The following is a 10,967-nucleotide window of genomic DNA, read 5'->3' as shown; positions in this document are numbered from 1 at the left end:
AGTCCACCCCACACTATGTGCTGTGTAGCCTGGATTCCCACTGTGACATATGGCCCAGTGTGCCAGGCACAGGATGAAGCCTCCAGAACCCCCAGGCCCCACACTGCACAGGTGTGATGGCAGAGGGGCCATGCTCCCCAAAAGTCATGATACTCCCCACCCATTTGCACCCAGGTGTGGCTGAGTCTATTCCCTTCAGTAGAAAAGGCAGACAAGGCATCCTCAGGTCAAAATTTATTTCACACCGCCTCATTTACAGCATGTTCAAGTACAAGTCTGCCAGCATACCTGATCCCTGGAGAAGGAGGGCACAGCGTGGCCAGGCACAAGGCAGGCCCATGTGGAGAAGACCTGCACCCACTTTGGCTTGGGGTTCCTGGGTGGTCCTTCCAAAGGCTGCCAAGCACAAAATATGTTATAAAAGGCCTCCTTATGTGCTCATAGTGGAAAGAGATGACAGGTCTGGGGCTGGGGACAGGGTTAGGACAGGATGCCATCCTGGACTGTGGGGTCAGCCTGAAGAGGGGCTCTCCAGCACACCTCCAGAACCCTCTCTGCAAACCAAGCTGCTCCTCAGCCTGGGGCTCTGAAGTGGACTCTGTACTGACTCCAGCACATGCTTTAAGAAATGCTCAGCCTAAACCCCATTTCACAGACACACAGGACAACCTCGAGCACAGCCGTACCCACTCTCTGACCTGTGTAGCAGCCTGTTCAACCCTGCTGCACTGAAGGTCCAGGCACAGAGCCCTGACCACACTGGTGCCATGGGAATCCTCTGCTCCCCACTTTCATCTGGGTGCAAGGGGTCCAGATGTCCACTGCACTCACTTCCTGTTCATCACCCACCAGTTCAGGGCTAAGCCCTGCCCACCTGGCACCAGGGCTGCAGAATGCTGGGCAGCACAGAGGCTGCAACAGGTGTCAGCCCCAGCATCTCAGTGAAGCAACTTCGTTTGCTCAGGTTGGAACAAAATGCTTCAGGAAACTATGACGACGCCAACGTCAACGTGTTGAAAAATCAATAGTAAAGTCTATGCATTTAGTGGTTTAAAGATTAACTTTTGTTAAACAAAGAAATTCTTTCATCTCGCTAGCAGGAATAAGGAAGCCCCTAACCTAAAGTATGGAATGACCCTTCACTGTTTTCTATAGAAAAATACAAACTAGATTTTTTTTTTTTTTAAAACATAAAAAAGAACACAGAGCACCAGGACTGTCACATTGGGTTCTCAGGAGATATTCCCAGATGCTTACTGAAGTGGTCTGGGGTCGCTTTGTGCCAGGATTTGGGCCTGGCTGCCTGTGGCCTCTCAGACCATGCTGCTGCAGTATTAGAGGATGCTTGCCTTCAGGAGGGTGGGCTTTAAGATCCCCTGAAGGACATATGCATGTGTGGTGCCTGTCATCCCCAGCCAGGAAGTGACCAAGTGGTCCTGTACAGACCTGGCCCCTCGGGCTTGAAGCCACTGGACACCTGGCTGGTTGTTCTAGCAGCTCTCAAGAGACCTTCTCCTTAGTTTTGTTTTAAAGTGGTCTCAAGCTTATTACCTTAGGATACACTTAAAATCACCCCAAGGGTATGATACAGTATTTGTTCACAGAAGCAGAGTCAAGGGGCCCAAGAGTCACCTGACCTGCTTTCCACTAACATTTAAAAGTCTGAACCCTCAACAAATACAGCTGCCTGCACATGTGTGTGCACAGAGAAGGACCTAGAAAGAAGGATCACTGGGTCCCACAGAATCCACACTGGCCTTTCAGGGGTTCGCTTTCCTGCAGAGGGTGGTGACAGTGTGGAAGCCAAGACGCCTCTGCTTGGTCGCCACACTGTGTGGTGTGGTGTGAGGCCTGCCCTGAGGGCCCGGAGCACCACTGTGATCTCTGGCCATTGATCCCTGGGGGAGATGGGCACTGTCCCCCATGGCTGCTCAGGGCATTCGGTGGTGTGTGCTAGGCATTGGCAGGACTGGCTTGTGCATCTGAAAGCCCACGCACACTGTCCTTCCTTCTATACTATGCTTGGTCTTTAAAATCTTAAGCAGCTGAGAATCACTCAACAGCCAGAGATGTCTTGAGATTTTGTGGCAGAGGTGCCCATCATTTCCCAGATCTTTCCTCTTATTGAAAGTGGTGTTCACTTGGTCTTAGGAAGCACTGTTCCCACCAGCGCTGACATGCTGTGAAGCACAGGCCCTGGCAGACCTCCCCATCCCTGAGAGGGGCGCAGCCATCGTCCCTGTCGGTCCTGCTGTCACCGTGAAATAGCAAACTCTTGGTCCTGACAGCAGATTTGAGCCTTTTTCATATCAGACATAAATTAATCCAGAGGCTGAGAGCTCTAAACTTCCAGTTACAGAACATTCTTAAATTACAACTTCTTTAACTTACTTATCTCACATCAGAAGTAAACAGACAGGAAACTAAAGCCAGGGCAGAGGATGGGCCACCTGGGGGCTCTGAAGTGAGTCGTCAAGCATGAGCTTGGTCACGTGGCTGCTTCAGGCCAGGCAGCAGGACTTCCTCCACCAGGACCTGGACAAGTCCCTCACTTTGTCCGGAGTCCTGCTCTTACACTTCCTGGGCTGCTGCTGGGAGTCTGCATGCTGGATCCCAGCCATGATGGCGGCATCGAAGACCTCCTTGAGGTTTTTCTGAGTCAAGGCTGAGCACTCCACGTAGGAAGCAGCTTTGATTTCCTCTGCACACAGTTTGGCCGCCTCCTCGGGCACAGGCTTCTCCCTGCCTTTGTCCAGCTCAATGAGCACTTTGACATCTTCTCTGAGGTCTGACTGTGTCCCCACCAGGATGATGGGAGCTTTGGGGCAGTGGCACCGGATCTCAGGCACCCACTTCTCGTTGACATTCTGGAAAGAGGTGGGGCTCACCACGCTGAAGCAGAGCAGGAAGATGTCAGCATTGGTGTAGCACAGGGGCCTCAGCTTGTCAAACTCATCCTGTGACCAAACACACACCGGTCACCCTAGTTAGCTCTTGCCAGCAGAAGGCCCTCTTAACCTGCTTCCTGGAAGGCCTGGCTGTACCAGGAAGCCCATGGTCCCCCCAGGAAGAGCCAGCATCCAAAACTGCTTCACTGCCTGTCCCAGACACAGGCACAGCAGCTTCCACCCCAGGCCAACAAGGCCCTAGAGCCTATGGCCAGAGGCCCTCAGTGCTGTGATCACCCTGCTGAGCACGTGGGAAGGCTCTTGAGCAGTGGGTCTGGAGACTGCTTTTAACTGGCCTTCAGCCCAGAGTGACCCAGACTTACTATCACCTCTGGGGACTAACTACTCTTCTGAAAGTCAGAGCATTCCTGCACTGACCCCAGACTCCACCTGATCCTGCAAGACGTCTGTTGGCACAGCCCCTTCCTCAAGACCCCAGCCCTTCCCTCCCCATGACAGGGTGAACCATGCTGTTACCCGCCTGCCTGTCACCCACAGCACAAAGCATTGTTTCGGACCCAGATCAAGCCATAGCAGTGCTGGGGACTCTGTGAGGCCCCAGACACCAGCAATCGAGGCACTCTGTCCCTCGGTGTCCCTCACAGACACTGGTCATCATGCTCACATTCTGACTGTAGACCTTCCCTCCCTTCCTCCTTTTCTCTTAAACTTCTTTGCTCCTGCATTGACCTCTGCCAGCACCAGGGGCCTCCAGGCACAGGGTTGGGACAGATGAGCCAGAGAATGGGCACGCCCTGCACAATGAGGACAGCTGGACCAAATGTGGGAGTGGACCAGCAGTGGGTGCCCACTATGCGTGGATGCTCCTTTGCAATCACCACTAGTGGACACACACCAGACACCTCCCACAACCAGGCCTGGCTTCGAAGGCTGGGCTGTGGATAGCATAATGGATATGCCAGTCAGTACTTCCTCTAGTTGGACACCCCAGAACCTGGCAGCACCACGGTCAACCACCACTGAGAGCTCCCTCCTCCCCTAGGAGAATCCTGCACCTCTTGTTCATGAGTAAAACGCACATCTGTGGACATCGCCTACGGCATGACATCAAGAAAACACCAGGCACACCCAGGTCTCAGAACCACTGGCATTCCCTCACCAGCCCCATACAGTGTGCCACTCCTTGCCAGGCCTTCCTCTGCATGGAAGACTCCTTTGATGCCTCCTGCCTGCACTTCCTCCCTCTGAGGCCCCGAGTCTCCACCTGGGACAACAGCCAACCAGCCACACAGCAGGAATGAGCACAGCCTCTGCTCATAAGCACTGCAGATAGACCCTGAGTCAGGACTCATACCTCTTAGTGCCAACCCTGGGCTGCAAGAATCAATGCAGAAACCCAACCAGGATGTTCAGCTATGAAGACCTCTGCAAGAGCAGCTCCACCTGCCCTCAGGAGCCTGCAGTGTAGGTCTATAGTGTAGATGCCCCACAGGATTTGTGGTGGGATAGCAGATGTGGGCCAAGACCCACTGGTCAGGCTGATGTGCTACTTTGTTTTGTTAGTATGAAGCTTTTTCCAAGAGTCTCAGGGGTCAAAGGCTGAAGAATTCTGGACTGTGGGAGCAGACCCCTCTCCTTCAGTGATGCTCACCCTTCTTGTATGCTCCCTTCTGTCCACCTTCACCCTAACTATGCCTGAGACTGTGAGTCAGGCATTCAGAGCTGCATCTGGCATGTGTGGAGATCCACAGGCACCACAAGTGCCTTCCTCACTGATTGCCTCCTGGAGTAGCAGCGCTCCTGCTCACAGGCCATGGGGGTCAGTGGCTCATAGGCCACAGGGGTCAGTCGCTCACACTCCTTCCCAGAGGAAGGAGAGTTCCTTGGTTGGACCACAGAGAGCCTGGCAAGTATCACAGCAAGCCCTCAGACAGTAGCTGGCCAGACAGGACAAGGAGGGTAGAAAAGGATGACCACTCTGACCAGTCCTACCACTGTCATGACACCCCCTGACCGGCACCTTGAAGCAGACCTGACTTTGGCCAGCAACATGCACTTCTCTTATGGAGCTCTGCAGCTGGCTTTCTGTGGGTCTTTGGAGAACAGCAACTCCCAGCAAATGACATGGGACACAGGAGGACCATCTACAAACAAAGCCACCAACTTGGCACTGAGACCTCTTCCTGAATTATAAGCATCCTTTGTGAATGAGTTTCTAAAATGGTTCTTGTGCCCTCCTGACTTTTAAAGAAAAACTGTGAAGGAAAATTCCAACTCCTTTTCCACAATTCAGTCCCTTTTAAAAATGTTTTCTGGGTTAAAAACACTACTGTTTCAAGAGCCTGCCTGGAGCTTTCCACCAAGCCCACCACCTGCCCAGCAGAGGCCTTCCCCTGTGGTGCTCCTTTCCTTGGCGAGCTCCCAGACACCAGCTCCTCTTCCCAGGAACTTCAGAGCTGTGGAGGGCAGGCCCATGGCTAAGCTGCACACCTGGGGCCCAGCACTCCGCCCACCATCTGCTCGGAGCCATGTGGGCTCTGCAAGGCACTGTGTATATGCATGGCCAGGCATGAGTACCCAGCTCAGCACTGTCTCCTGGGGAAAGCAGCCTTCCCAGGGAGCCTGGTGGTGGGCAGGGATGCTGTGGGGAAGGAGCCTGGGATCTGTTCTTGGGGACGCCTTGTGTCTTTCAGCATTCTGTCTTGTTCCCAGGCTGCTGCTCCACAGGGGCCTATGGATCCTGGGCCACTCTTCTGCCAACCTTAACGATGGGAAAAACCTGGCCCCTCAGCTTACAAAGAAATGCCTTCCATGGCATTCAGAAAGAGCAAGTGCAGAAGGGACTGCACTGACTTTCTGGTCTCACAGCAAAGAAGTGGGGCTATGTTGGGGTCTCCCTCCCTACGAAGGGTATGAGATGTCTCAGGCTGGGCCTCAACCTGCTGCTGTTCTGAGAGGACCAAGGCTGCCCAGATTCATGTGACCTCAATGTCTGTACAATAAAATCTGCCCTTATACTGAACTGCTGTCCCAGAGTGGGTGAGCAGCTTGGAAGCCCTGGCTTGGATGTGGTACTGTTGACCCTGCAGAGCCAGCTCGCTCATAAGCGTGATATCCTGGGATGGCATCTCAGCAGAGCACACTTCTACCTGCCCGTGGAGCAGCCCCAGCATTGGGCCTGACTCCTCACCTACTAGAGAGACAAGTCCAACAACAGCCACCCAGCAAGCTCAGCACAGGTGCTCACAGGGCACATGCGAACTTGGGGGCTTGACCAACTGGGGATGAGGTGGGGTGACCAGGTGGAAACCTCTCCAGGGAATACCATGGGGACCCATGCTGTTCTTTCATCACTGCCTGGCTGCCTCCTAACACCCAGCCTCTGGACAAGAGTCCATGCCCTGGTCTGGAAAGAGCAAGGCACTGCTCATGCCTCTCTCCAGCTCAGGACTGCCCTGGCTACTGCCTCTGTGCTCCAGGGCTGGGGCTGATCCTGGAGAATCAACCATAGCTACAGAAGCAGATCCCTTACTGATGCATGCTTCACTTTCTCTTGAGCAAATTTCTTAAATATCTGGCTCTTTGGTCTTTAATATCACTAAAGCATCACAGCATGTTTCAATAAAACTAGAAAGTAAGGGATAACAGAAATTCCTGTAAGATAAGGGCTATTTCTGCCCAGGATCCCCTCCTGGCCAGATTGAAGGCGGCCAAACCCTGTTTTGCTAGTTCCAGAGGTGGCCTCCTCTGCTTCCTCCCACCACCCTCCAAAGGGGCCACAGCAGGGCAGGGCCTGCTCCACCAGGCTTCGCACAACCCAGTTACCAAGGGAATTGTTTGGAAATACAGTCAAAGGTCATCTGGAAGCCTTTACAAGGCTGCTTCCTCTCCAGCACTGAGTGGTAACATGATACTGACCTGTCCTGCTGTGTCACAGAGCTGGAGTCTCACAGGCCGCCCATCCACTGACACCACAGCTTGAAAACAAGACGAGATGATTATCAGGAAGTCTCTTAGCCCCAAACCCTCTGCTTCCAAACCCCTCTGCTCCAGTTCTGGGTCCTCCCAGTCCTCCTGTGAACTAAGTAAAACAAGGAGGCCCATGGAGCATTCTCCTACACAAACCCCAGTGCCAGGAGCCAGGCAGCAGACCCAGAGCCCCTGGTGGCTCCTCTGAAGGGCCTGTGAAGATTTTCTCACAGCCCTTGAAGATTTATTTTCCTGTCACACTTGTTACAAAGCCCTAAAAGCAACACAGAGGGGTAAGTGGGAAACAGTTCTGCTGTTTTACATCAGTGGGAAACCTCCGATAACTCTGTTTCCCTGGGAACAGCTGCCTGACTTTAGGGCTGATCCTAAAACTGTGGCCTTAGAGACTTGTGCAAACACAGGCTGCACATGGTCCTGTGCCTAGAAGAGGGCACCTCTCATCTCCCTCCATCCCCAAGGAGGACTAAACAGAAGAGGAAAAAAACCTGCCCAGCTTTCCCCCAGGTCAGCATGTGGGTGGGGAGGCCTGTGAGGGTCCTATAAGAATTAAACCACTTTATCCTTGGCTCAACCCAGTTGTTTACACGTATTCACACTAGTCAGCTGGGAGAGGCAAGCAATACAGTGCCTGGGAACCCCTCACACTATACCTTGTAGGTAGGTATCTCTAAGGTGCAGGAAATCAGGCCCTGCCAGCAGGAGTACAGAGATCAGAAAAGCAATTTTTTAAAAGGAGCAAGTCAGGTTGTGTTTCGCTCAAGTGTCTGTGAATTAAACTTTTTCTTAAATTCCTGAAAGAGTGAATAATCAAGATAAAGGAGCCCTTTATCTTCCCACGACACAGCACCCCTTAGGTGCGAACTCGCAGGAGCTTAAAGAACAGCAATCCGAAACAGAGCCAGCGAGGGCGGAGCGCTGGCCAGGGCCGGTGCCGCCCTGGAGAAGGATGGTGGGGCGACCAGAGCCTCACCGGCACGCGGGGCCAGCTCACCGTGGCGAGTTCTCGGGTGTCTCGGAGCGGGGACGCGCGGGCGAGCCCGGCTGCTGGGTGAGGGGCGACTTGGCCGCAGGTGGCCCACCTGCCGTGGGCTCAACCGCAGCCCTCCCGCCCGCAGCACTGACCCGCCCGCGCCCCGCGCCTGGGCCCTGCGGCCGCCGGGCCGCGCCCCGCCCCGCCGCTCACCCGAGAAGTTGTCGAAGGCGGTGGGGATGTACTCGGTGGGGTAGCCGTTGGTGGTGTAGCTCACCACCAGGCTGGTCTTGCCCACCGCGCCGTCTCCGACCAGCACGCACTTGACGCTGCGCCCCTCAGCGCCTCCCGCACGCCCCCGGCCCCCCGGCGCCCCGGGCCCGCGCGCCCCGCGCCCCCCGCGTTCCCGGCGAGGCGGCACCGGCGGCGCGGGCAGAGGCTCGCAGCGGCCGGGCAGCGCGGGCCGCCCCTGCTGCGGGGCCATCGCGCGGCCGCGGGGCGAGGACCAGCTGCCGGGGCGGACAAAGGCGTGAGGTCGCCGTTGCACGGGGCGGCTCTGCCCGCGGCCGCGAGGTGGCCGAGCCTGCTCCGCCCGGCTTCCCGGCGACGCGGGCGGGCGGCGGGCGGGGAAAGAGGCGGGTCTGGCGGCGCCGTCCCCGCGCCGAGGCCACAGCGCCCCCGCCTGCGCGCCGCGCCCCTGCACCGCGCCGCCTCCCGCGAGCTGGCCGCTCGCCCAGCGCGCTGCGCGCTGCGGAGCCCGCTGGAGACCCGAGCTCCTTCTGCTCCCCGGCTGGCCTAGCCAAGCTCTTGGCCCCTGCTCCCACGACTTCCTTCTGCGTCCTCCTTCCCTGTTCCCCCTATACCCCCACTCTGCCCCCTGCCCCCGTCTTCCCTTCTACCTCCCCTGCATCCCTCCTTCACTATTTTCATGCTTCCCACATTCTCTCTCCCTCTTCCTCCTTTCCCCTGCTACCCCTGTCCCCTTTCCCTCTCTTTCTGCTCCCCCTTGCCCCTGCTCCCCAGCTTCTTTCTCCTCCCCCTCCTTCCGGCCCCTCCTTACCTCCTGCTCCTCTTGCAGTGCTCCAGCAAGTTTCTCTATAGTCCCAATTTCTTCATTTACTTAAATATAATTTGCTGAAATTAGTATTATCTAGAAGGAAAAAAGCTTTGCCTTTCCTCTCTCTGCGCTCTCACAGCAGGACTGCACTTTGGGCCTGGTCATGGTTCTGAGGCTCCTGACTTGCCTGTGGGGTGAGAAGAACCACCTGCTGTGAACATGGTGAAGACAGGAGCCAATAAACACTGAGCCTTTACTATGCGCCAGACTCTTCTGTGCTCACTCTGTCTGAACAGATTCCTCTAAGCCTAGAATTACCTGTACCCACCTTACAGACAGGAAAACCTGGGGTGCAGTGATGTTCAGCAGTCTGTTTCCAAAACAAGCTAGGGAGCAACAGACCAGGATCCAGACCAGAAGAGAGCCTCCCAGCACCTTGTTTGGAGGTGTGAACAGTGGAAACCAGACTCCAGAGTTCAGAATGCTCAGAAGTAACAGTGCAGGGCAGATGCGTCAAGAGGCCAGAGCCCAAATCCTAGGCTGCCCGCTGCCAGAAGCATCCTCCATGGCCTGGAGAAAGCAGCTGTGAAACACTAGAACAGTGTTTTCAGGATGCAAATGCAGGACCCTCGGACTTGGCCTGCAGTGACCTGTAGAGCCAAGTGGAACCAAAGTCTCCCCTGAGCAGAAGTGAAGAACAGGGCCTCCTCAACCTCTGAAACAAGACAGGGGTGCCACCTACAGTTGCAGGAAAGGCCAAAATAAGGAGAGGCTGCAAAGTCCAAGGTTGCAACCAATCTGTCCTCCATTGCCCCAACCCTAAGCAGCTTAAATGCCTTCTCTAAGGCCCAGTAGGAGGCCCAGATTGACCATGCCTGTCTTCTTGACTGTCAACCTTCAATAAAGCTCTTTTGTTTTGCACAATTTGTGCCATAGTATTGACTTCTCTGCACGTCCACTAAGGGCTCTCTGGGATGATGGCAGTGTTGGCAGTATGGGTCTTGGGGCCCTTCCAGGTGGTGGCTCAGGGATCCTGTGTACTTGCAGGTGGTGACTGTGTCACCTGGGACCTGTGCATCTGTGAGCACAGGCACCTGTACCTGCACAAAGGCATGTAATGGCAGTTCAGCAAGGGTGCAAAGCTGCACAACTAAACAGCAAACAGATGCATTAGTTGTGGAGTATGTCATGCTGCTCAGTCAAAAATGGACAAGAATGAGTTGCACGCAGCAAGGAATGAAGAAGCCAAGCATGCAGGAATATTATCATTGAATTTGATGTATGAGGTCTGGAAAGGGGAGGAACCGGGCCCCAGGCTGTGTGTCCACACCGTCAAGAACCGGGGGGAGGAGCTGGGTGCCATGTTTCTGGAGTCCTTCTCTCCATCTGAGTGGTGAGTTCATGATCTGTCTTTACAGCATTATAATCAGGCCATGTTTGTTTTATTCACTTTCATGAATTATACTTTATTTCAGAGTGGTCAAAAATATTCAAGCCTATAAATCCTGCTAAATAGGACTTGTGGTTATTTGCACTCCAAAGAGCTATGTGCCTGAGCCCAGCACAGGGCTAAACACATATTGCACCCTCTGTGGGTTAGATAACACTCTAATCATAAAGCTGGAATGTGATCTGAGTGCCCAGATCCTGATGATTCAAAACTTCCAGGAGCACTTCACAAAGCACAGCCACTAACTGTATATCTCTACCGTTTCCTTTTAATATGGGTATCATCTTCCACAAGGGCTGTTAGAGGTGCTGATATTTTTAACCAACTGAACTGGTTCCACAGGATTATTACAGAAGAGGTAAATAGTACATAAGTTCCGGGAGAAAATGGAAACTTGAGGAGGGCCTAGAGGAACAGCAGGTGCCTTCGCCTGGGGAGGACAGGCTCTGCTCACATGGGGACAGGCTGAGCCACACTGCACACCTTTCCCCTCAGTCTTACTTCATTTTCCTCTTTAAATCCCTGCTCTGGTTCCTCCTGGCTGCTGCCACTCTGCTGGTCCCCTTAGTGAGGAGGGCCACTTCCCACCCC

At 54.5% G+C, this 10,967-nt stretch overlaps 1 protein-coding gene across 1 annotated transcript; it reads right to left on the bottom strand.

The window, feature by feature from the left end:
- Positions 1-219: 219 nt before the first annotated feature.
- Positions 220-8,499, bottom strand: Rhou (ras homolog family member U). The gene is made up of 3 exons (XM_078023014.1): positions 8,083-8,499; positions 6,828-6,886; positions 220-2,957 (listed from the first exon to the last, which is right to left on the bottom strand). Exons 1-3 carry the CDS (start codon positions 8,351-8,353, stop codon positions 2,502-2,504), a joined length of 786 nt encoding a protein of 261 aa, XP_077879140.1. The 5' UTR covers positions 8,354-8,499; the 3' UTR covers positions 220-2,501.
- Positions 8,500-10,967: the final 2,468 nt, after the last annotated feature.

This window comes from Ictidomys tridecemlineatus, chromosome 10 (assembly GCF_052094955.1).
Source record: "Ictidomys tridecemlineatus isolate mIctTri1 chromosome 10, mIctTri1.hap1, whole genome shotgun sequence".
Taxonomy (NCBI): domain Eukaryota; kingdom Metazoa; phylum Chordata; class Mammalia; order Rodentia; family Sciuridae; genus Ictidomys; species Ictidomys tridecemlineatus.
The sequence above is the reverse complement of the archived record's forward strand: the minus strand, read 5'-3'. Positions and strand labels throughout refer to the sequence as shown.

What these genes read in the sequence shown, in the direction of transcription:
- Rhou (XM_078023014.1), bottom strand. Translation starts at nt 8,353, where the DNA reads ATGGCCCCGCAGCAGGGGCGGCCCGCGCTGCCCGGCCGCTGCGAGCCT. An exon ending in CGCCTTCGACAACTTCTCGG is followed by an intron (nt 6,887 to 8,082) that starts GTGAGCGGCGGG and finishes CTTGTTTTCAAG; the next exon opens with CTGTGGTGTCAGTGGATGGG. An exon ending in TCTGTGACACAGCAGGACAG is followed by an intron (nt 2,958 to 6,827) that starts GTCAGTATCATG and finishes GTTTGGTCACAG; the next exon opens with GATGAGTTTGACAAGCTGAG.